This window comes from Manihot esculenta, chromosome 12, assembly GCF_001659605.2.
Source record: "Manihot esculenta cultivar AM560-2 chromosome 12, M.esculenta_v8, whole genome shotgun sequence".
Lineage (NCBI taxonomy): Eukaryota > Viridiplantae > Streptophyta > Magnoliopsida > Malpighiales > Euphorbiaceae > Manihot > Manihot esculenta.
In genome coordinates, this window is record NC_035172.2 from 7,229,459 (window position 1) to 7,254,095 (window position 24,637).

Consider the following 24,637-nt stretch of genomic DNA (forward strand, 5'->3'; position numbering starts at 1 on the left):
TATGTAATTGCCACCTGCAACAGCAACTTCATTAATTTATAGTGAATCCAATATATATATACTTACTAAATCTCAGTTTATTTCTCAGAAAATATTTATCAGAAAAATATTATTTATATTCTTTAATAGGTGATACATTCAAAAAAAAAATATTTTCCATATTTCATTAAATATCAAATTAATTATATTTATTTAGAGTAATGATATATTTTTAACTTAACTAACATTACATTAAAATTTCAAAATAACATTAATCGTAATTATTAATTAGAATCACTAAATTATATGTTTTATTAAAAATTAATTGTAAATTATTATATACTATTAATAAAATTTATTATTAATACATTCATTTACCACAAAATTTAACAACAATATTTGTCTATTTTTCTATACTTAATGAAATGAAAATAAATATAAATATTAATAAATATATAAACAATAATAAATAATTTCTAAATTATTAAATTATATAGTATTAATCTATATAATAAATCATATTATTTGATATAGAATATAATTCTATTATAGAATACTAATAATATATATATAAATAAATAATAATAAAAAAAATAATATAAAATAATAAAAATATAAAAAATAATATTAATATAAAATAAGAACAAATATAGAAAATAAGAAAATAAATAAATATACATAGAAATTAATAAAGTAATATATATATATATATATATAATTGAAATCTCTTTCAATTTAGAATATTGAATTTCTGATATATTCGATTTTTAGTAAATTCTAATAATAAAAAAATTTCTTATAGAATTTATACAGTCTAAACAAATAAACAAAAAATAAAATTATATTTTGAATTTTCTCTTTTCAGAAAGAAAAAATTAAATGGTTAAATCAAAATAAATTCTGTAAAATGGGTCTCATACCTCAGTAAAAGAGCACACTTATTGCTTCACCTGGAATTTTGAAATTGAGATAATAGAAAATATATGATTCCAGAGAAATACTTCTCCTTCAGCTAAAACACAAAAGAAATTTTTTTTTCTTTCAGAAAAAAAAAATAAACAAATTTTTTTTCCTTTTATTCAGAAAGAAATGTTCTTAAAAAATAATAGAAAATTTTTGTGCTTTTTATCAAATGTGTGTAAAAATGGTTATATATATATTCTAAAAAGTTTCCAAAATTAGAGTGAATAATACTGTCATGAGTGTGAATAGGGCTATGCTTAATGCACTATAAATAGAAGCATAGAGAGTTTACCACTAAACATTTGTGATTTCCAAGTGTCAAACGGTGATGGCCGGGGTGAGCATTCGCTGGTCGGATCAAAATTCAATCGAACCGAATAAATTAAAAAATTGAAATTTTAGTATTTATAAAAATTAAATCGAATTGATTTTGGTCAGAAACCAAACCGAATCGATTTGATTCGGTTCGATTCAATTCGTTTTTATCATTTTCAATTTTTAATAAATTTTTTATTTTTTAACTTTATTTTTAATATTTTAAAATTTAATTAAAATATTTTAATATTAATATGATTTAATTTCTTGAAAATAATATATTATTATCACTAATCAGTTTGGTTCGATTTTTTTTATTTTTTTTATCAAAACCGAACCAAATTAAAATAATCAAAATTTTTAAAAATAAAAATTAAACCGAATTAAAATAAATAAAAAATCAAACCAAATTTTTAAATTAATTCAGTTTAATTAATTCCGCGTGATGGCATTTGTTTCAAATTAAAAAAATAATAATAATAATTTAAAATTCTATCAGTCACAAACACATACCTTTTTATTGATTTTCTCATTTTTATGAATATTATGATATTGTCTTTTAACGATAAATAAGTATATTAATAATTTAATAATTAATTTTATTAGCAATATGGTAATAATTTATAATAGTGCTAATAAATTAGTCATTCTAAAAAAATATAATTAGTTATTTTAAATATAGCTTAGTTACGTTAAACTATACTATATTATAAATAAATATAATTTTATAGTATTTTAGATTACATTCGTTTTATACTTGTGATTTTTTTATTTTTTTTATTTGATAAAAAATATATACCATGTTCATTATTATTGTTACATTTTTATTATTGCTATTTATTAGTAAACATTTTTAAAATCAGAAAACTCAAAATAAATATTGATTTTTTTTTAATTTTAGCAAACATTTTTTTCCTAAATTTTATTAGGTTATCATTAATAATTTTAAAATTTTATCTCTATTTCTTTACATATATATTCATATAATTAATTTATAAAATATATTTTTATTTTTTATTATACATATTTTTAAATATAAAAAAATTTATTAATTAATTATTTAATTTTTAAAAATATATTAAAATATTTCTTAAATTTTAAAAAATTTACTAATTAATCTCATTAATTTTAATTATTAAATATTTTACTATAAGAAAAAACTCATCATTTGGTTCTTAAATCTCACATAATTTCATTTTTTCTAATAAAAATTTAATAGATTTTAGATATTTAGACTAATAATAATATATTTATACTAACCACATTTTTGTATTTTTAATTATTAAATGTTAACTTTTTAATTTTTTTAATAGAATTAGAATTTCTTTTACTCTTCTTATCCATTTTTTTTTATAAAATTAAATATTAACTAAATAAATATCCAATATTAACTAAATTGTAATAATTCATAAATTTTTTAAATGATACTATAAATATTATTAATTAATTTTAATTATATTTTATTAAATATTATTATTTTATATATTATAATTATTATAAGTTATCATTATTAAAAATAATTTAAATATTTTATCTAGTTAAAAATATTTATAAAAATATTGATATTTAAAAACAAATAATATAATAAACAAATAAATAATAAATGAACTAGCTCTTTTAGAGTTTATGTTTTGGGCTTAGGCTTCCTTGTTTCTATTTTATTTTTTCGCTTTCGAATTAGGTTTCCTTGTTTAGTGGATTTGATTTATAAGCTGGAGTTTTTTTTTTTTTTTTATTGGATTCTGGTGTATGAGTATGGCTTGCTCTATATGTTCAAGTCTAAGCGGCACCGTCTTTAAAAGAATATAAAAGTAAAATAAAGTTTTTTGAAATATGATTTTATGAGATATGATTTTTCATGAGTTTTAAATTTTAATAATATTTTTATTATTTTAAGAATTTTTTTTTTAAAAAAATATTTATAGGTTTTTAAGAAAAATCTTATTAACCGATTAATTTAGTTGATTGAAATTTGAAGTTTTTTAAAATTTTTAAAAATTTTATTTTAAAAACCCTTTTATCTCTTAAATATAAATTTAAAGTTTTTAAATCTTAAAAAACCTTTCATTATTTTAAAAAATCATTTTCTAAATTAAAAAAATATTTATTTTACTATACTTTATAGCATTTACAACTCTAGATACACGCAACATAGGGGTGAACAGTATTTAGTTCAAATCGAAAATATTGATCGAACTAAATTAATTTAAAAATTTGATTCGATTTTTTATACATTTCAGTTCAGTTTGATTTTTAATTTTAGAAATTTCAGTTATTTCGGTTTGATTTAATTTTAATCAGAAAAAAATCAAAAAATTCAAATCGAACGGATTAGCGATAATAATATATTTTTTCAATAATATAGAGAAATTAAATCATATTAAAATTAAAATATTTTAATTAAATTTTAAAATATTAAAAATAAAGTGTAAAAAATAAAAAAAATTATTAAAAATCGATACTGATCAAACCGAATCGAATCAGATCGGTTCGATTCGATTTTTGATCAAAATTGGTTCGATTTGATTTTCATAAACACTAAAATTTCGATTTTTGGTTTATTCGGTTCGGTTCGATTTTGAACCGAACCGACCGAATGCTCACCCTAGGACAGGGTGGTGGGCTCAAATTTAAAATCCTGAGATGAAACGCAAAACAAACCAAGCATCCCAAGGAAAAGGCAGTCGGCAAGGATATGATTGATACAATGGGCTATATCTAAGAATTATCTTAGAGAAACCTCTGTTTTTTGCTAAAAGAAGAGTTTCTCGACAGGCGATACTTTCTAACTGTAAAGTGTTAAGGAATGAGACCCACGGATGACAACACCAATCAAGTATACTCCCTTGATGATCACGGACAACAGCAGAGGTAGTATCCAACTTAGAATTGACATATGCTGCAGCATCAAAATTTAGCTTAAGGAAGTTTATAGAAGGGGTTGCCAGCACATTGGGAAAGGAGATTGAAAAGGATGAGGATTCAAGAGAGTCTATAACAAGGACGAAGAATCTGAAGAAAACACGTCTTGAAACTCCTCTCTACTTAATTGCCAAACTAATAATTTTTGGAGCAAATTTAGATTTCTGGTTGAAAGTAAAATCATTCCTATCTTTCCAAATTTAGCAGAGAAAGAAAGCTAGAAGCTGAATTAATTTAGATGAATTTAGTGCTTGTGAGAAAACATTACATATTTCATATCATTTATCTGTTACGTTTGAACTTCTTATAAAGGGGGGAGTGTAGCTAAAGCGAAAAATTAAACCAAACCAAGACAGCATGCGGACAAGAGCAGAAAGTGTGATCAAGTGTCTCCTTTTCACCACAGAAGGAGCAAGCAAGATCTATATGTTGAATACGATGATAAAGTAACTCTTTGCATGGTAGGCATTCTATTGAAACTTCACATCTCCCTGAAGCCTAAACCACCTTCGAGTCACAAAGCTTAGACCATGCCACACAATGAAGCCATTTTTCATTCTGTTGTTGACTCCACCAAAAATTAGAGAGAATGCTATTAATTCTATCGCATAAGGAAGAAAGGAAATCGGAAGCAAGACATGGTATAAACTAGAATAGCCGAGGCTACCGCTTTGATCGAAACCTCCTTTCCACCCTTAGAGAGAAGCTTTCATTCCAACCCCAACATTTCTTCTCAATCTGCTCCTTGAAATAATCAAAGGTTTGACTTTTTGATCTATAAAAATGAGCTGGTAAACCTAAAACTGATCATGAACTTCCATATTATAAATATTAAGACAAGACATTAGGACTAAAAAAGATAACTGATTTAGCTAAATTCATCAATTGACCGCTAGCCCTTGAATAATCCCTCAAAATAGAGGTTACCATATCAGCTTACTCCATAGTGGCTTGTGAAAAAAAGGATGGAGCTCGCAAATAAAAGGTGGGAAATAGTCGAACCATGACGAGAAGCTGAAAAACACTAAATAGCTGAATTGTTAAACGCATGAGAAAAGCCCTCTGCCACAAGAAGAAAGGGATAAGGGGATCTCCCTAGCAAATACCTCTTGAAGGAGTCAGGTAACCAAAGCGATGTCTATTAATTTGATAAGAGAAGGTAATTGAAGATACACATTGCATAACCCAAGTTATCCATTTCTCATGGAATCTAAAGCATATCAGGGGAATGGGATGTACACATCCCTTTTAAGTGTCTAATTGTCAAAGGATTCCCAACCCATGACAATTCCAACAAAGGAGCTTTATGGGTTATGTTGGGGCCATTTTCAGCTAGCCTCCTCTGCCTCAGTGGATGTCAAATCATATAAACAAATTTTTTTTCCCTATAGATCCCCTTTTGGACCGAACTGTGAGTTCCTTTTGGGATTCTATTGCTCGATTCCCATACCTAATTCTCAACTAACAGTAGACTGTGTACAATCCGTCGATCTCGCTGGGCGCTTCCATGTGCGACATGACTTATGAGAATTCTGGTCAAGAGAGAAATCAAACTCTGAAGCTAGAGACTTTGCTTCCTTTAAAACAACCTATTTGCCTTTTATGAAACTGGCAACAATTAAATCTTTGCGAAACAAAGTCTTCTCAACCAAGGATCTTCCTTTCAATTTCAAAGATTGGTAGATGCAATATTAGCTTAAATTTCCTGTTATCTCATTCACCCCCTCCTTTTTTAACAATCTGGTGGTTAACTTACAGCAAAGAGGTCTTCAGTTGGTTATGGACAAGAGCAGAAGGTCGGTCTAAAGTATCAAAGTAAGAGACTGAAATTTGACATGGGGTGTTGGGCTTAAAAAGCATCTTTGCATTGATCTCCTTTTGGTGAGTGTATAGGAAGTATTGCTTGAAGAGTTATGGAAGATCAGATCTGGAAGGGATAATAGTACATCCTTCTGGAGAAAAAGAGGGTGGCACATGGCTCGAGGTTGCACGCTTAAAGACATGAGCGGTAAAGTCTTCATAACTACATTTATTTGGAGACATTTCTTTTTCAGTTTCAGTACTCGTCAATAAATGTTGATAATCTGTGATTGGACAGGCCAGTTTCATATTCTGCTCCGATGAGGAAGGCGATACCGATGATGGGGAAGGAAGCCAGTGATTCTGTTCTAACCCACCTCTAGATTTGCTAGAAGAGGTTCCTGGGTCGGATTTGATAAAATTAATTATGGAGCCACCAGATACACCACGTGATTGGTTTGTTCCTGAATGGAGAGTTTGGGAAGATGCTGGTTGAGCCGTTGGTTTTGTTGGTGAGGATGCCTTCATCCAAGGACCGAAAGCTGTCCTTTTTCCTATAGATTGAATTGATGATTGAGGTCTTGGCATGGAGCAGTTAATGCTAAAATAGCTCAAAGTGCCACAATTGACACATATATCTGGCATCCGCTCGTATTTGAGTGTGACCCATTATATGGAACCATGAGAGCTTTTGGATTGAAACCCAGTTATAAATGGCTTATGGATTGGAATCAAAGTATGGATTCGTATTTGGATTGTAGCTCCAGGCTTATTCATGAAGTCAGTGTCTAAATCTAAGAATTGTCCCAGAAAGTTCCCTTTAGAGGGTCCATTCTAATGTGTAACTTTGTTTGGAGAAAGGCCTGAAACCTGCACCCAGAAGGGACTATCTTCAAATTCGATATCATCAAAAACTACTTCATGATGCCATTCTTTAATCACCATTAGATAGTTCTGAATTGACCAAGGTCGATGTTGCATGACATGATGAACATCTTCCTCGTCTTCAAAAGAAAACGAGAAAATGATATTGCGGTTTGGCACAACAGAAAAATCCTTCTTTGTTGACCATGATTTGGATAAAGCCGCTTTGACAACGTCTAGGGTTTTGAACGCCTCCGAACAAACTAGAACATGTGGGTGTGGGGTCTAGTCACGAGAGATGAGGGAGAGGCTTTAGACTTTCTTTTGATAATTGCTAAGTCCCTGCAAAAAATAGACATCACCCACGCAATGAGAAACGTTGTCTTATCTTGACAGAGTATTTTTTGGGCGAGCTAGACTCGAATTTCTCACTCGCGCAGCCTTCTCCTGTTAGTGTAAACCCAAGTCTCATGTACATTGTAGACATTTTATTTACGATAAATAAAAAAGAAGCATTTATTTTATCACGTTGTTTATTATTGTGCGTATTAAATTGATAAAACATCTTTGAATGTTGGGTTTGTTCAAATTATCAAGTGTGAGACATTTGATCGTAAAACCTTGAAATTTTAAAAAACAATATTCTAAACTTCCATAGTCAATCATTATCATGGGAGTGACATTGAACTAAGGCTAATATGGTCTTTATAAAATAATCATGTTTTACGGGTCATAAAATATTGGATATCAATCAGAGAATATAAATACAAGTTAAGAACATTGTATTTTAGAAACAATCCACTTACGAGAACACTACATGGTTGAAAGTCATAAGTGTCTCTCTAGTGATACTTGTACTAAAAGCTCTTAGACTGAAAATCTCTATAGATGTCTAGATGAGTCCTTGTATGCTTTGACTTACACCTAACGTACCCATTTAATAAATGGGTTGGCAAGTACGGGTATAATTGGGTATGCCACAATTCATACTAAGCAACATGAGAGAAGTGAAGGGATTGTCTCTCTCTCGAAGAAAGAGAAAATATCATTGGCCACTTGACTACTGAAACTAAGAAGAATGTGGCCACACTCAAGTTGTATGATAAGAGTTATCATTAATTTGATTGATTCAATATCAATGATAGGTCAAGAAAAATTATTTAGCAATGAATAAGGATGGCTTGTTCCATACCTTATGCAAATAATGATATCTTATAGTAAAAGATTGTACTAGTTCACTAGTAGGGCAATTTTCTGAGCAAATTCATAACTATTCAATTTGGAAAATTATAATGTCTTGCTAGAGACTAATTATAATTTATGAACCTTAAAAATACATTGCCAACATTGAATAGTCCTATAGGATCACACACGATGAAATTTGGATAAAGAGTACTTTGATCTTTTCCTTATCGGGCCATTAACAAAATTTTATTAGACTATAAATATTACATAACTCGACCATCTAACTTACCCAACCTATAAGATCCTGGGCGAATACCCTTCGAGACCCTAAATAGTCCCTTCCAGTTTTCATCTAGCTTACCAAACTGCCTATTATATCTCCTGTTGTTTGCTTATTTTCCCTGATCATCACTCGGTGCTTCTGCAATTACATAATAATCCCCACAGGTTCCCTGTCAAGGATGGTTTCACGAGTTGTTGCCTCAGGTTCAGATCTCCTCTCTTCCCTATCATTTTTTGGCAAATTTCTGGAGTGTGCCATCTCTTATTAACCTCTGGATCTCACCTTTCAACTGTTTTCACTCCTCTGACATATGCCTATAGTCTTCGTGAAAATGGCAGTGCTTGATCTTATCTCATTTTTCAGCTCTCTCTGAATTAAGCTTAGGAGACCACCTGACCTCCTTTTCGTTCTTCCTTATCCATATTAAAATACACGTTCGTGAGTCATTCAACAAAGTAAGATTCTTATATTTATTTTGATCGTCCCTCCTTCAGAAGACAAGGTAACTTTTGTGGTTTCTTTCATATCCTCACCCCATTAACTTTCGGTTTTGCTTTTGACCCATCCTTTTATCTTCTCTTAATGCTTGGATTTCGTCATCTAGCCTAATGTATTTTCGGACTTTTTCCATTAACTGTTTGTACATAGTAGCTAGATTCTTGATTAGAGAATTCATGGACTTGACGCTGCATGTCCCTTTCTTTAATACTTCACATGTTATCTCATGATTTAATTCTTCTACTTATATTGTTTCTGAATTGAAACGTGAGATAAAACTCCTTAAAGACTCGCCCTCTCATTGGCGAACCTTCTGTAAGTCCGAGAAGAGCTTTTTTGAAGATATATAAGTAATAAACTTAAATTTAAATAATATAGTGAATTGCATATAGATTTGAATTAAACCTTAGCTCAAACGTTTGTACTATTTCTTAGCCAAACCTATGAGTGTTGATGGAAATATTCGGCACAACAAGAAGTCGTTGACATCCTGAAGTTGCATGATCATCCTAAAGATCGCCCAGTGACTTCTGAGATATGTTGTTCCATCATATTTGTCCAAGCGAGGTAGCTTGAACTTGGTTAGAAAAATTTCTACTAATATTTTATCAGAAAGAGACGAGATACCATCCAGAACAAAGTCCTCCTATTACTCCTTCTAGTACCTTTGAACGGCCCGTACCAGCTTCCAGTCGATATCTTTCGAAGTATCGTTTGATTCATCTTCTTCGAACTCGGCCTTCTCTTTAGACTGCCTCTTGATCGCTTCTGTCCAAGTTCTAGGAGTATCAACGAAGGCTTCCTCTCTTTCCCTGGAAGCCGTGACTGATGCTTCCCCCAAGCCTTGTACTACTCGAGAGTAACCTGCAACTTTTGGATGTATTGGATTATTTGTTCTTTATTTAGATTATTGAAATCTGCTTCATTGACCATTAAGGGCCTGTTTTGTCCACTACTAGAGATGAAAGAAATGATAATGCTCTCATTGGTAACAACCTTAGCCGTAGCTCGTGAACTACCGGTCATTTCGAGAGAAAGAAGAAAGACATTTCTTTCTAAGAGAAAATGAGTAAGGGACTGGTTTTAATCCAAATGAACAAAAAGAATTCAATGGGTTTCTCGGCGATGGAATCAAATGATATTGCTAAAATCAAAATGATGATGTGGCCGAAATAGAGCTGTGCTGTGATTGGTCAATCCTACAAGAAAGAGAGAGTAAGGTGGTTGGTGTCTAAAGCAGCCACTCCGACACTCAAGTCAGTAAAATAAAGAAAAGGCGAGAGTATTATAATGTTTAAAACTTAAGAGTAATTGTATAATAGAATTGCATCCATTTGTTTTTGTGATCGTTTGGTTGTTATACTGTATGAGGACAGAGTTAATTATAGTATTTTTTAGGAATCCAGCAATGATGTGGCCAGCTCGTTGATAAGAGATCTTGCTGGATAATTAGTCAGAGATCCCGTGATTACAAACGTAACAAGAGCTTGCTGAATTGTATCTGCTAATGGTAACTTTATGTGAAAACCCGCCTTTATGTGAAGACTTTCTTAATAAAGAGCTAAGCATTTACAGTGTTCGAATGTTCCTTTCAATGCATGGGATTTCATATTGATTGACTAGACTTTTACTACATGATCATGTCTCGTAATGACAACTCATGATTCATTTTAGGTGATTTTTATCTAGCATCACATAATATATACTATTATACTAAAAAATTATTATTTAATTCTTATAATATTGAAAAATTTATTAATTAATTTTTTAGTTTTAAAAAATACATTGAGATTTGAAATTTTAAAAAGCATAATTATTATTTAATTTTTATAATATGAAATTAAATATAAAAAACTTATTAATTGGTTTTTTAATTTTAAAAAATACATTGAGATTTGATATTTTAAAAAGCATAATTATTATTTAATTCTTATAATATAAAAAAATTTATTAGTTAATTTTTTTAATTTTAAAAAATACATTGAGATTTTAAAAAGCATACGATTAATCCATCAGTTAATTTTAACCATTAAATATTATAAAAAATAAAAAATATTATTTAGTCTTTATAATATTAAAAAACTTACTAATTAATCCATTAATTTTGAAAAATACATCACAACACCTTAAAATTTTAAAAAATCTACTACCTAATATCTCCATCAATTTTTGTTGTTAAGTGTTATTAAAAAAAAGTTTAAATGTCCTCAATATGAATGAACTAATTAGTAAATATTTTTATAAAATTAAGAAACCAACTAATAAATTTTCTTCATACTAAATAACAAAATATTTTCCTTATAAAAAAAATTAAAATGCCTTTAATATAAAGGCTAATTAGTAAATTTTTTAAAATACCTTTAATATAGAGACTAATTAGTAGACTTTTTACAGAATAAAAAACTAAAATAAATAAATTTTTCATATTATCGAAATTAAATAAAAACTAACTAGTATATCTTTTATACCAAATACAATAGTAAAATTTTCTTATAATAATAAAATAAAATATAATGTATAAATTAATTATATATATATATATAATTTTAAAAAATATAAATTTAATTGATGAAATAAAATTTTAAAATTTTTAACAATAATTTAATAAAAATTATTTAAAAAAGAATGATTTAACATAATATGTAATATTAAAATCAATATTTTTAATTTTCAATTTTTTAGATTTCAAAAACATTTTTTAATAAATAGCAAAAATAAAAATGCAGCACTATTAAACGAACAATTTTTGTATTTTTCCCATTTCAAAAAAAAAAAAAAAAAAAAAAAAAACTTTTGTATTTTTCATTTGTATTTTTAATGAAATACAACAATAACGAATGCAGTTTAAGTTCATTTGTTTTAGGAAAAAATATTTTATTTGGAAAATATTTTTCATATTTTTTAATATTTAAAACTCAAAAATATTAGTTAATAAAAAATACATTTTTTTAATAAAAAAAATTAAATCATTTTTCTTAAAAATATCTCTTTATAGATTTTCATGATAATAGTAATAATATTATAAATATATTATTATAATTTTAATAATTTATAATATAAATTATTTTCCTCAAATTAAGGTGTTAAATCTAACTACAACTATCAACTTGCATTTTTCAAAATTGCCTCGGTAATCTCTAAAAACATAAGGTAAAAGGGAGAGGGCAGTTAGAAGTTCATTAGTGATCAAATGCGTACCATTTGAAAGCAAGAGAAATGATAGCAACACTAACATTTTATTATATTAATTATTATTTTCTCCTTAATTGATTATAAATTATTATATTTTTTAACTAATAAGAAATTATTATATTTTTTAACTAATGAGAGTGATGATGTAAGTGACTGTTACTATCATCTAGCATTTCTCTTGAAAGAGAACACAGAATTCGGAGCCAATTCCGATCCAGATCAGAATGTAGCCAGGACTTCTTTTTTTTTTTAAGTTTTTCAGGCGACTGCATCTCTCCCGGAGGTGATTAAATTGGGAAGAGCATTGCTTATAAATTTCAGCTATGTAATGCTAAACCTCACAATGAAAATCCCTAACGACTGCACTCTGTATTGAAAGCTTGTACAATAATCTGAAAGAAATTATATATATACGGAACCAGAGCCACAAATCCGCTCTAATTCATGCTCCACTCTAAAGATATATACAGCAATAATCAATCATCATCGACCATAGATTCACCACACAATCAAGAGATTACTGCTCAATTTTACCCTTGTACAAAAGTTCAATCAATCCATTTTCAACTTTTCATCAAAATTAGTACAGAAAGTTCAATTTAAACTCAATTTAGACTAATTTTGATGAAATCTAACTCATTTTGATTTCTTGACTAAATTGAACTTAAATATGAACTTGTGGACTAATTTGGACAGAAAGTAAACAATGGATTAAAAATTGAACCTCCAACAAGTGTAAGGCTGAAATTGAAAATCTGACCACAGTTTAAATACGTTAATCTCCTATTCTGCTTCTTTTTCTTTTCTTTTTTTTTTTTCTTTTTAAATCCCTTCATGATTTGTTTACGCTGCAAGAACTAGTACTTTAATCGTACCCTGGCTATTTGCGGCTAGCATTGTAGGGCTATCACTCTTCCAGCAGACGGCGCTAATAAAGTAAGATCCAGCATCCTCATCAGCGTCATCCATTTCAGGTGAGCCAAATCTGTGCCATGTAACAGGTCTGGATATTTCCTGCCAGGTAAATTCCAAACTTCATTTGATTGAACTTTGTAGATAGGAAGAGGGAACAGCAAAAGAAAGGAAGAAGAATGCAGAAAAAGATATTTTATACAAGGCTAACCTTGTGGTAGACAAAAACTTCATTTGTTTCGCTGCCACATGCAATGTAATCACGGTTTACTGAGAGACCTACAAAATTCTTCTCATTTGTGTGGCCTCTGAAGGTACGAACCTGTCAGGATCACAAAGAAAATAACAACTCAACAAGAGTTATTAAGAAGTATAGTATTTGAGCCATAAAAATAATGTAATCAATGCTAATCAATCTCAGGATTAACCATTATATCAAAAGGTGGAGAAGTTTTGTTTTTTTTTTTCTCGTTTTCTTGGTGCTATGCAGAGGGAGGAGAATGGAGAAGAGTTTTCTGAAAGCATGAAATAGGAATTAAGAATACAACACCAGACTAAGACAGCAAATGCACAATCCTTTTCTTTTAAGAAGTAAAACATCAGAATAGTATTATTAAATAGACAAATCTTGTACATCAGATTGAACCAGGCTGACTAAAGCACTAGGACCATCCTCCACCCAAACTTTTAAGACCCAGTTTAGCTAATGCATGGGCAAGGTGATTAGCACTTCTTAGAACATGAAGGGAAGTGATACATTGAAAATATCCGGCCATCTTTGCGTCTGAACATATACACTAGCTAAATAAAATCCAAAAATTTCCATCTTGTTTCCAATTACATGCACATATTCCACATGATTCATCCAACAAAGATTAAATTTGCCAGCAGTGCAAGGAAAGTATCCAAGTACAAAAATTTTCCATTCAGTTTTGTATCAATTAATACAGAAGTTGAAACAAATAGAAAAAGATAACTACAAAAAAGACCTGCGATAAATTCCTATTCCTAAAAAGGAGACGGCACCTAAACCTGCCTATCTTGAAATGATTGCCACCTCTATAGCTAGTTTACAAGTTCTCAACAAGGCCATTTGTGGTTTATTAACTAGATTCAATTTTGTTATATACAGTTTAGCACATTCACCATCATAATTCTAAGAAATACTAGATATAACAGAACAGGAACTCCAAGAATGCATGCTTCAGTCTTCTAGGGCTACAGCATAGAACATAGAAAATTTTTTTATAAATGAAAAAGGGGCGCCCATCCGATTTGCTTTTGCAAACACAATACTTACTGGCACATTATCCTTGACATCCCATAATCGTAATGTACTGTCAGTAGATGCTGAAGCAAGCTCATTGTTGGACAAGAATTTCACATATGAAACAGCTTTGCGATGTCCACTGAACATATGGAGCGGATGGCTGATATTTCTCAAGTCATAGTAGTGAATATGATGGTCTGCGGAACCAACCTGAGAAAGGTCACATGAACTTCTACTTTTAAGCTGCAAATCATATTTCAAAAAGCTTGTGCACGCCAATGGGTGAGGCCACATGTTATACTTTAATAATGACAACTGATACACTATCCTACTGGAAAAATGTGTTACTTATAGGGCCAATAAACCTGCTTTCTAATTCAATATGACATCAACTATATGCTTCTACATAAGGGTCAGATTTTAAACTGAACATACACCAAAACTGATATCTCATTCTTTTTCACCCATACAGAGTCCAGGAAAAATCCAAGATAAGCATGCCCAAAAAACGGGAACTTAAAAGTGGATGTCAACTAACAGAATATCATGCTTCAACGAGTTTTCTCAGCAATACTGGATAAAAGATTAAACTGGCCCCACATTAAACAGTGGGCAAGCCAGTGCCAAAGTCTCTGAATATGCAATGAGTGAAGTATACCGCAATGTAATTGCTAGAACCAGGATTATACTTGACGCAGCAAATATTCGCTTTCATGTCAATGTTGATAACACTAGCTTCCTGATTTGTGCACCAAACTTTCACCTGATTATTTAAAAAAGCAGAAAAAACGTAAGTACAACAGCAAATGGACCACTCCACCTGCTGAAAAGAAAGGATATCCAAATATTTGCTTAAGTGCTTTGCTTGAACTTTTCCCTCCTAAACTATTAAGTAATGGACCTCCATTCGTGACAATGGCAATTTCTTATTTATGTTGAAAATATGCACAAGCATAATTAGTTACGATCTAATATCAACTACCTTCCAAAACCAGTCAATACATGCAAACAGGTGCCAATAAAGTTCTGAGCATGTTTACCAGTGATCTTGATACCAGGGCTGTACACATTCAAAAGTGATGATTAGGCAAGGATCACAATGTAAAGTGGATTATCTATTATAACACCACCGATGGTTTTTATAGATGATTTTCTCTTCCTCAAAAATTATTTAAATTTTATATTTTCAAATTGAAGCAGCCAGAACAACACAAATAGATAGGCAACCATGCTAGGCATGTATTTTCAGATCATAGGCAACCATGCTAGGCAAGTATTTTCAGATCACTGCCAAGCTTGGTTGGGTGTTCATATAATCACAAAAACTGAGCCAGGGTTTGCATAACACTTGCAAATAATATAATTCTGTAATAGCCACTGGAAACAATGCAACTACGATAGCCCTAAAGCACAAGCATAACTAGGCCAACCTTAAGCCAAACCATTCCAACATTAGAATATAAAATTGAACACATATTTTGCTTTGACCTTTCAAAGGCAATCAGGTTATAAACTATGCATTCCCGAGCAAATAAAGAGACTTGGTTGAAAGAGTACCTTGCAATCATCACTACCAGACACAAGCATCGAGGGTTCAGTACGAGAAAAGTCAACACTCCATGCACGTTTTTCATGTTCTTCATATTCCATCACACTCTGAGGAGGTTTATAAATAATAGTGACAAATTAATAATGACAATATCCAAGAAATATAGAATTGAATTTGGTTCATACTAAATGAACAAATACACTCACAACAGATAAAAGAATATATACAAATTCATGATAATAAAATAAATAATTGAAATGAGTTGCAACACTTAAAATTTTTACCTGCCTAGTTGTCACATCCCAAACAGTTACTATTCCCTCATAATCACTACTAGCTATCTGATTCTTAGCATACTTGTTCCAACTCAAGCAACTAAGCTTAGAACGTGTTGACATCTCCACAACGGGACAATGCACATCAGCAGGGTCATTCAGTACCTGTTAGGCAATAGCATATATGAAGATTGATAAACCAACAGAAGCACAGAGTACGATCATATTTGAACAGAACACATTTATTTGTGCAGAAAATTCAACAAGCCAGATGCATGTCATTATATTCTCCTTTCACTATGCCACTACATAAAGACTCCAAAATCTACTTGCTTTAGAAAGAATTAGCCTTCAATAAGCTTTAAAAAACTTGCTAAATGGAATGCTGCTTTAATTGTTTTCATCTGCTACAAATAGAAGAGTGATTCAGTTACAAATACACAAGTCTTCACAGAGTGTTTGTGAAATCTAAGTAATTAGAGATATTAGCATGCAGAGCCTTTTCCTGCCTAGTGCATTACCAAAGATTATTCATTCCATGTTATATTTTCTAGGGTTCTGCTATGGAATTGCCCTATTTTTTCTTTTGTTCAGGGATGATAATTCAAATACTATAATGGAAAATGAGAAAAATAAGCATCCAACTGTAGGCAATAAATCCGGAATAAAGAACATTCTATTTCATGTACATTGCCAATATAAGCACACTAGAAAGGGAAAAAAGGAAGCTGAAATCAAGATCTTACAGTGGAGAAGTCAAAAACTTTGATTCGCCTTGAAACTCCAGCAGTAGCAAACAATTCATCATCACGGTCAAATTCTATGCTGCAATTAAACAATTTCAGTTGATGAGTTTAATCAGATTTAACAGCAGATATTTAATCTATTCCATAAAGCAACTTTCCCACAAAAATCTAGGCCGTCCACTTTCTTTCGTTCATATCACACACACAGAGAGAGAGAGAGAGAAGTATTCTCTCCTATTTGTGAATCATGGTATCAAAGCTACTTGAGTTGCAAACATGTTTGTCCAACCAGAAGTTAATAAAAGCCAAGATCAGGCAGAGATTTCCCAACGTTAAATTTACATTTATTAATGATTCATCTTTTATATTTATACATGTAACCAGCCAAAAATGGAGTTGTGTTACAAAGATGGTTTCAAGAAGAGAGAACATAAAAGAGAATTGATTAATTCGATGGAGAAAACAAAAGTTTCTTTAACTTGTGCATGGATTTTGTGTGATCCTTCTTGTCAATGCACCAGAAGAAAAACATTAGCAGGGAAATTTACCTTATTACAATTTATTCCCAAGTGACATTTGCCACTGTAAATTTGTAGCAGTTGAAAAATTTAGAAGTTCTTTAATGTCATGGAAAAAGCAACTTGCACCCCCGAACTTACACCAAAAAGAACAATCTTCTACAATTCAAAGAAGTTTAACTTACCTTGACACTATATTGGCAGAGTGAAATATATCCCCATGCCTAAGTTCAGCAATGACCCTCAAGCGACTGCCTCAAAAGAATTAAAAGGAAAATTCACATGAATCACAAGTAAAAAATAAAATAAAATAAATAAATGATTGAAAAATATTTTTAAAACAATGATTGTACACCAATTCACAAAGATATTAGAGGGAATAAACAGTGTTATCTATACCTGTACTGAGTGAAGGTATTCAGCACAGACTGAAATTCTACTAGACCTGTGCTGTAGCCCTCTCTATCTATGATATTTTTATCCCTTTCTTGTTGGTTATGTGGTTGGGTTGTCAACAGACGACGCTTTTGCAGATAACATTCTTGTAGGTCATTGAACTGCAGCAATAGAAGGAAAATGAGAATTAATCTAGATTCTATAAATATAGGAAAAGTGGAATAGTTCCCATCATGTACTTTTAGATATATTCAACACTCATCAAGGCAATATTTAGCTAATATGGTTATTCAACAATGTCTAAATGTCCTGAGAAGTTTCTATTAATACATGCTAAAAATGGTTCCTGAATAAGAATCCTAAATTTTCCTCTGCAAACAGAAAGAGGGGAAAAAAACAATGTGATTTAATCAAACCAGCATAAGTAGGATCAGATATATTACAAATGACAAAGACTACGTTGGTATTCAAGCTCAATGATATAATCAATAAGCTTTAGGTGCTAGTTTTCTGAACATCCATTAAAAAGTATTGAGAACTTAAATTTCTTAAATTTGAAGTACTAAATCTTGATCTGAAATAAGAATTTGTATGATTACTGACCTGTGCATGGACCCGCTTTTTCCTTACCACAGATAGGCCTGACCGATTATACTGTGAATCAGATCCACTTAAAGTATCCTTTCTCTGAAGTCCATGAGAGCTTACTTGAGACTTGCCATCCATTGTCTTAGTTGGAAGATTCCCTGCAGTCAACCCTCCTTTCGCATTTAGAGAACTGCTGATCACACCACCACTATTCCTATCTAATGTTGAAGGCCATGGTTTTCTCACATTGGGATCATCTCCGAGCATCCACAATTTCATAGAATACCTGTCTCTAGTACGGTATAACTCAATCCTATGTCTCTCTACAGCCTCTATGTCCTCCTTAATATACTGGAGATCTGTCCGCACCTAGAAAGTTTAAAAAGATCCAATAGTTTATTCATAAAGAAACTTTTCAATGAATATTGTTATGATTACTGAATGTTATCTAGGGAAGGGAAGGAATTAATAGGACCAAACATGTGGCAAAGTACCTCATTCAATTCATCAACTTTTTGCTTCCGTAAGTACTGCAAGAAGTCTAGCAATATTTGCATATTTCTCTCAGCTTCTTCTTGCTCCATTTTTCTTTTTTTCTCAGCAAGCAGCGACATAAGGTTGTCCAGATCCTTGATCGGAATTTCACAACCCTGTCTAATGATCACAAGATTGTGTCACAATAAAAACATTAAACTGAACAAATCCATCTAATTTACAGAAAAGAAGGAACTTGATTAATTTATATTCATCAGAACAATCTGCTGACAAACAGAACAAAGACACCAGGCCAAACAACCTCACAACCATCAATTCATAAGGCCTATTCTGAATTTATAATGAATTATCTCTAGATTTGAAAATCACAAGCTCCATAGAGATCCCATGCAACCACTAATTATACTATAGATTTACAGAAGTCACCTGTCAAACAATCATCTCTAGGAATTCATTCCAGAGACCTACATGATACTGCTCCGGTCCTATCAAGTACATGACCTCTCAAGAACCACAAACTTCCCACAAAATAATAATTGCATGATCTTCTTCACCCAGTACAGCTAAGTAACAAAAACAATATACATAAAGACAGCATTTTATTAGCAACCCAGAACTAGCTCAAATTGACAAATAGCACAGGACCCACTCAGAGCAAGAACGGAAGGGGGGGAAAGGCATAGATGCATAGATGAGTAAATTACTAGAGAAGTGGAATGCAATAACTGACCTGTTGCAGTGCCTGAAGAAAACACTCAACGGGGGATGCATTTTTTGATGTTTGACGCGCAGAAACCTTCTTCAATAGCTACAAAATATGGTACAGAGAAACCGTATAACAATGAGCTGCATTTCCATATACATAATTTCAAAATACAAATTATGCTTCAACATTCAAACCTACTGTCAATTTCTACTACCCTTTTTTCAGAATTTTAACCACCACGGATGCCAATAGAGCAGTCTCGAAGTTGAAAATACTAGTGAAGTATAACTTAAATAGGCAGAGAGAGAGAGAACAAAAAGAAAGAAAGAAAGCTAGCAGACCTTCTGTAGTAAGAAATTAGGGAAGAGCTGGTTGCTAGTGAGGTAATGTCCGCAGCAAGGGCAATCGCTCTTGTTGCGGAGGTGAGTAATTATACACATGTAGCAAAAACTGTGGCCACAAGCTGTAAGAAACGCGTCTTTAATGATTTGCATACAAATTGGGCAAAGAAAATCCTTCTCCAATTCTGAAAAACCCGCGTCCTTCGCCCCCGCCTGCGCGGTTTGATCCGGAGAAGCCGCTGCTGCCGCAGCGAAGGAAGGAGATGGTCTAGGCTCCGGCTTCACCGCAGGAACTATGGCCCCCGTTGAGACCTCTTCCATGGTAAACTTTCTTCCGCTCGCTGTTTCACAGTCTGGTCTGTTTCAGACGGGTGTGTGGGTTTGTGTTCGGTCTGCAAAATCGCATTTGGTGATGATGGGAGGAGAGAGGAAAGAGGCGGCGAGCAAGAGAGAGAGAAGGGGAAGGGTAGGGTCTACAGCAGAGGCTGTGAGGGGGAGAATAGTCCACGTGATATTTTTGTTCATTTGCCCATGGTTACCGGTGATTTATGTTTTAAAAAAAAAAAAACGAAAAAACCAGTGATTTATGTTTTATAATCCGCTGCCAAAGGCCAAAACAGATTTTTTTATTAAATAACTTAAATTTTATTTTTGGGAAAATTACTTTGTAGTCCCTGAGGTTTAACGTAATTAATACTTCTGTCCCTCTATTTTGGCGATCCAACACTTAAGTCCCTCACTTTTTTTTCTGTCCAACTTCGTAGTCCTTCCGTCCAAAATAGCCGTTTGGAACACGTGAATTGACAAAATTAACTCTCTTCTTCTTCTTCTTCTTCTTCTTCTTCTTCTTCCCCTTTCTGCAACTTCTTCTTCTTCTTCTTCTTCTTTCTTCTTCTTCTTCTTCTTTCTTCTTCTTTCTTCTTCTTCCTACTCTTTCTGCAGCAGCTTCTTTCTTCTTCTTCTTTCTTCTTCTTCTTCTTCTTCTTCTTCTTTCTTCTTTCTTCTTCTTCTTCTTCTTCCTACTCTTTCTGCAGTAGCTTCTTCTTCTTCTTTTTCTTCTTCTTCTTCTTCTTCAACTGGAGAGAGAAAGCATGAAAGAGAAAAAAAAAAAAAAAGGAATTTCACATTAAGAGAAGGGTATTTCTGAAAAAAATTATCACCTCTCACTTTTGACTCTTTGACCAAACGGTTTAAATGGACGGAAGGACTGCGAATTTGGACGGAAGAGAAAGTGAGGGACTTAAGTGTTGGGTCGCCAAAATAGAGGGACAGAAGTGTTAATTACGTTAAACCTCAGAGATTAAAAAGTAATTTTCCCTTTATTTTTTAATAGACATTAATAAAATTAAGAATAACTGTATATCTGCACACCTAATTTTATTAAAGATATTTGTGGCGCTTAATTATGAAGTCATATTAATTTGACTTTAAATAATTTAAAATGTTAAAAATTATATTTTTATAATAAAATTCAGAAATAGAAATATGTATTTGTTTAAAATTAATGTGATAAATTTAATATAAAGAGAAATTCAATAGAAAACGTACATTTTGTATTATTATAAAATGTATAAAGCATATTTTTTTTTATTATGTACTTTTTTATATATAAAAGACAAAAAAAGAAAATTTGACTTTTTTTTCTCTAAGGTAAAAGTTCATTCAAGATAAGATCAAGCCCTTATAAAAACAAGATTACAACAGCTGTAAGAAGCTCATGGTCCAGACCACAATACAAAATGCCCAAAAGCCCAGATTAACAAACTCCAAAACTATCAGCTAAGAAAAGCATCGCCGCCTTTACCCGGTTGGCATTAAACACCTCCACCAATGCAACTGATGTATTTAGATGGGGTGAAATTTTATATAATTATTTATATATTTTTTATATTATATTTATTTATTTTAATTATTTTTTAAAATTTTTATATTTAATTTAAAAATTTTATTTTAATTTATTATTTAATATTTTTATTTAATTTTTAATATTTTTATAGATTAAAACCTAATTAAAAATTAAAAAAACACTTTAAAAAAAATTAAAAAAAATAGAAAAATTTTAAAGAAACAGATAAAAATATGGGGTATTTATGTTTTTGTTTCTACTCCATATTTTGGTTTTCTATCCCATATTTTTCACTAAATCCCATATTTTTTACTAAATGAATTTTTTGAAGTATGAGGAAAAATATTGGGTAGACTCAGACATAGTGTTTTCATGGTCTATCCTGTGTTTACTTTCTTTTCATGTGTAATTCCATATTTTTACTAAAAATTATATTTCTCTAGATTTTCTCCTAGGATCACGGATTAAGAGTTTCATATAAATACATTATACTTGAGAGACGAAGACTTTTTGCCCACTTTTGAATACATATATACAGAGAAATTGTGAAAAACGCAAAGAGAAAGATTTGGAAGATTTAGAAGGAGAAATTCTTCTAGAGTTTTTTATTTCTTCTCTTGGATTAGAATGATTTTAGATAATTTCTCAATTGAGTTTATTATTAAATTCTTGAACATGAGCAACTAAATTCATTTGATAGGAAATTTGATGTATCTTGGATTATTGATTCTCTTCACTCTATTTGGATTGATTTTCTTTACTAATCTATTATTTAATTTATAAGATTAATACTTTTGAGTAACTATGATATGGTTGAATGATTTTATCCTGACATTAATGTTGGAATGAAACATTTTAGAATTAAATTGGAAATTTAATATCACAATAATACTAATTGGATTGGGAATGAAGATTTGACTTATGGAGTCTAATTACAGCAAAGTTAATTAGAGAATTATCAAATTATTGAGAGATAGGTGATAATTTTTAATTAATTAATTTAGTCTTACTCGAAAAGGGAGTCCATTACCTTAGAAATATTTGCTCTAGATTTGGTAATTAAAATTGGATTCTTAACTAAATGAATCAATTAAATCAAAGTACAAGTGAAATCAAAGTACTCTAGTATTTAATATTAATCGTTTCATGAATTCTGCTGAGTACTTAATTCTTCTCTTGATATTTTAAATAATAATTAGATTTATAAATATTTTGATGCTTATTTTTTGTCATTGTGGATAGATACTCTACTTTCTCTTTATTACTTGAGACATTTCATACACTTGTGGATATCGCACAGTGTATACCTTGTCAAGTTATTGGCGCGGTTGCCGGGACCGAAAATTAATATCAAAATAGTAAATTCTATTTATTATTTTAGACATTTTATTTTATTTTATTAATTTTTATTTTTGTCTTTATTTTTGTTAGACAGGTAATGCATGAGAAATAAGAGTATTGCAAAACTTTTGCAGTATGACCCAGAGATCGAACGCACTTATTGTTAGAATATAAAGAAAGTTAAAGAAAGTAAAGAGTATTAATTCAATACCAACTGAACTGAAAATGGAACCAAACATTGCTGAAAACAGAATTTGTAATACCCGGCTAGACTCCGGTATCGGAATTCCTACCGTCCGGTGGAATTTGGGTGTCGGAAACCTCTAGAAGGGTAAAAGCATGTTTTTATAAAATGTTTTCATGTATTTTAATGTTTTAAGTATGATTTTAAATAAGTTTTTGCATGAAAATTCTTTAAGGAAAAACCCAGGTTCGGCCGCCGAAACTCACTTTCGGCCGCCGAACATGCATGGACTTTGGGAGGCACGTTAGGCCCCCGAAAGTCTAAGTGAGGGAAGTGCAGGTTCGGCCGCCGAACCTTATGTTCGGCCGCCGAACATTGCATGGATGCGGAGGCACATTCGGCCCCCGAACGTGGCCTGGCCAGCCACTATAAAAGGGTCCCCTTGGTCCGCACGGGCGAGCTTTTTCTCTCCCATTGTCGGCCAAGGTGAGTCTCCACCGTTCCTCCCTCGATCTTGAGTGTTTCCTCTAGATCTTTCATGGTTTTAACAAGTTTATAACTTTGTTTTGAAGATTTGTGAGCTTTGAGCAAGTTTTGAGTGCTTGGAGGTTCAAAGAGCTTAATCTCTCCATCTCCAAGCTAGGATCGCTTTCCTCTCGTTTCTTCAAGAGGTAAGGGTCGATCTTGAACCCTTTTTATGTTTTAAACAAGTTTTAAGTAAGATCTATGGGTAGGAATGCATGTTAGGACATATGTTGAGTTTATGGGTTTTGATGATGTTTGAGCAATGTAGCTTGATTGTGTGTGTATGAAGTGTTGTAGATGGGGTATATGCATGTTTGAGACCCCTAGGAACTTGTATGTGTGTTTTGGTTGAGAAATATGCATGATCTATGGTTTTGGGAGGCAGGAGGTTCATTTGAACCAAGTTTCTGCCGTTTGGCAGAAACCAGGTTCGGCAGCCGAAGGGAGTTTCGGCCGCCGAACCCCTCTTGTGAAGGCAGCTTTCGGCTGCCGAAGGTGCCCCCGAAAAGAGACTTTCGTCTCTGTCTGGCACTTTCGGCCGCCGAAGGTGCCGCCGAACCTAGCTGAGTTTCGTCTCTGTCCAGGACTTTCGGCCGCCGAAGGTGCCGCCGAAGGTGCCCTGTTCAGCCATTTCATGCATATTTTCTATGATGTTTTCATGATGTTTTAGGGGGTTTTTGGGGGATATATTAGAGTTATGTTTATATATGTTTGGTCCCTCATTGGAGTCCACCTGTGTAGGTTCGGACCCGAGGAACCGAGGACCCCAGCAGTGAGTGAGCTGCTTCAGTGTCTGGTCAGAGCTAACCAGAGGTGAGTGGAAACAAGCTTAATGTTTTAAATCAAGCAATTAAATGTTTTGAGCATGTTTCATGCATCATGATGACATGTAATAGGCTGATTGCATTAGTACACGAATATGTCGCATTGCATTTTATTTTGTG

The 24,637-nt window shown here is 31.6% G+C and overlaps 1 protein-coding gene across 2 annotated transcripts; it reads right to left on the reverse strand.

Moving 5' to 3' along the window:
- Positions 1–12,339: 12,339 nt before the first annotated feature.
- LOC110628285 (E3 ubiquitin-protein ligase COP1) lies at positions 12,340–20,319 on the reverse strand. 2 transcript variants are annotated; one of them, XM_021774885.2, is made up of 13 exons: positions 19,798–20,319; positions 19,481–19,558; positions 18,750–18,905; positions 18,271–18,624; positions 17,671–17,828; positions 17,457–17,522; positions 16,754–16,832; positions 16,017–16,172; positions 15,741–15,839; positions 14,842–14,946; positions 14,214–14,393; positions 13,125–13,235; positions 12,340–13,015 (listed from the first exon to the last, which is right to left on the reverse strand). In XM_021774885.2, exons 1-13 carry the CDS (start codon positions 20,116–20,118, stop codon positions 12,845–12,847), a joined length of 2,034 nt encoding a protein of 677 aa, XP_021630577.1. In that variant the 5' UTR covers positions 20,119–20,319; the 3' UTR covers positions 12,340–12,844. The 2 variants fall into 2 exon arrangements, with proteins under 2 accessions (XP_021630577.1, XP_021630578.1); XM_021774886.2 differs by having other exon boundaries at positions 18,750–18,909; positions 19,798–19,940.
- Positions 20,320–24,637: the final 4,318 nt, after the last annotated feature.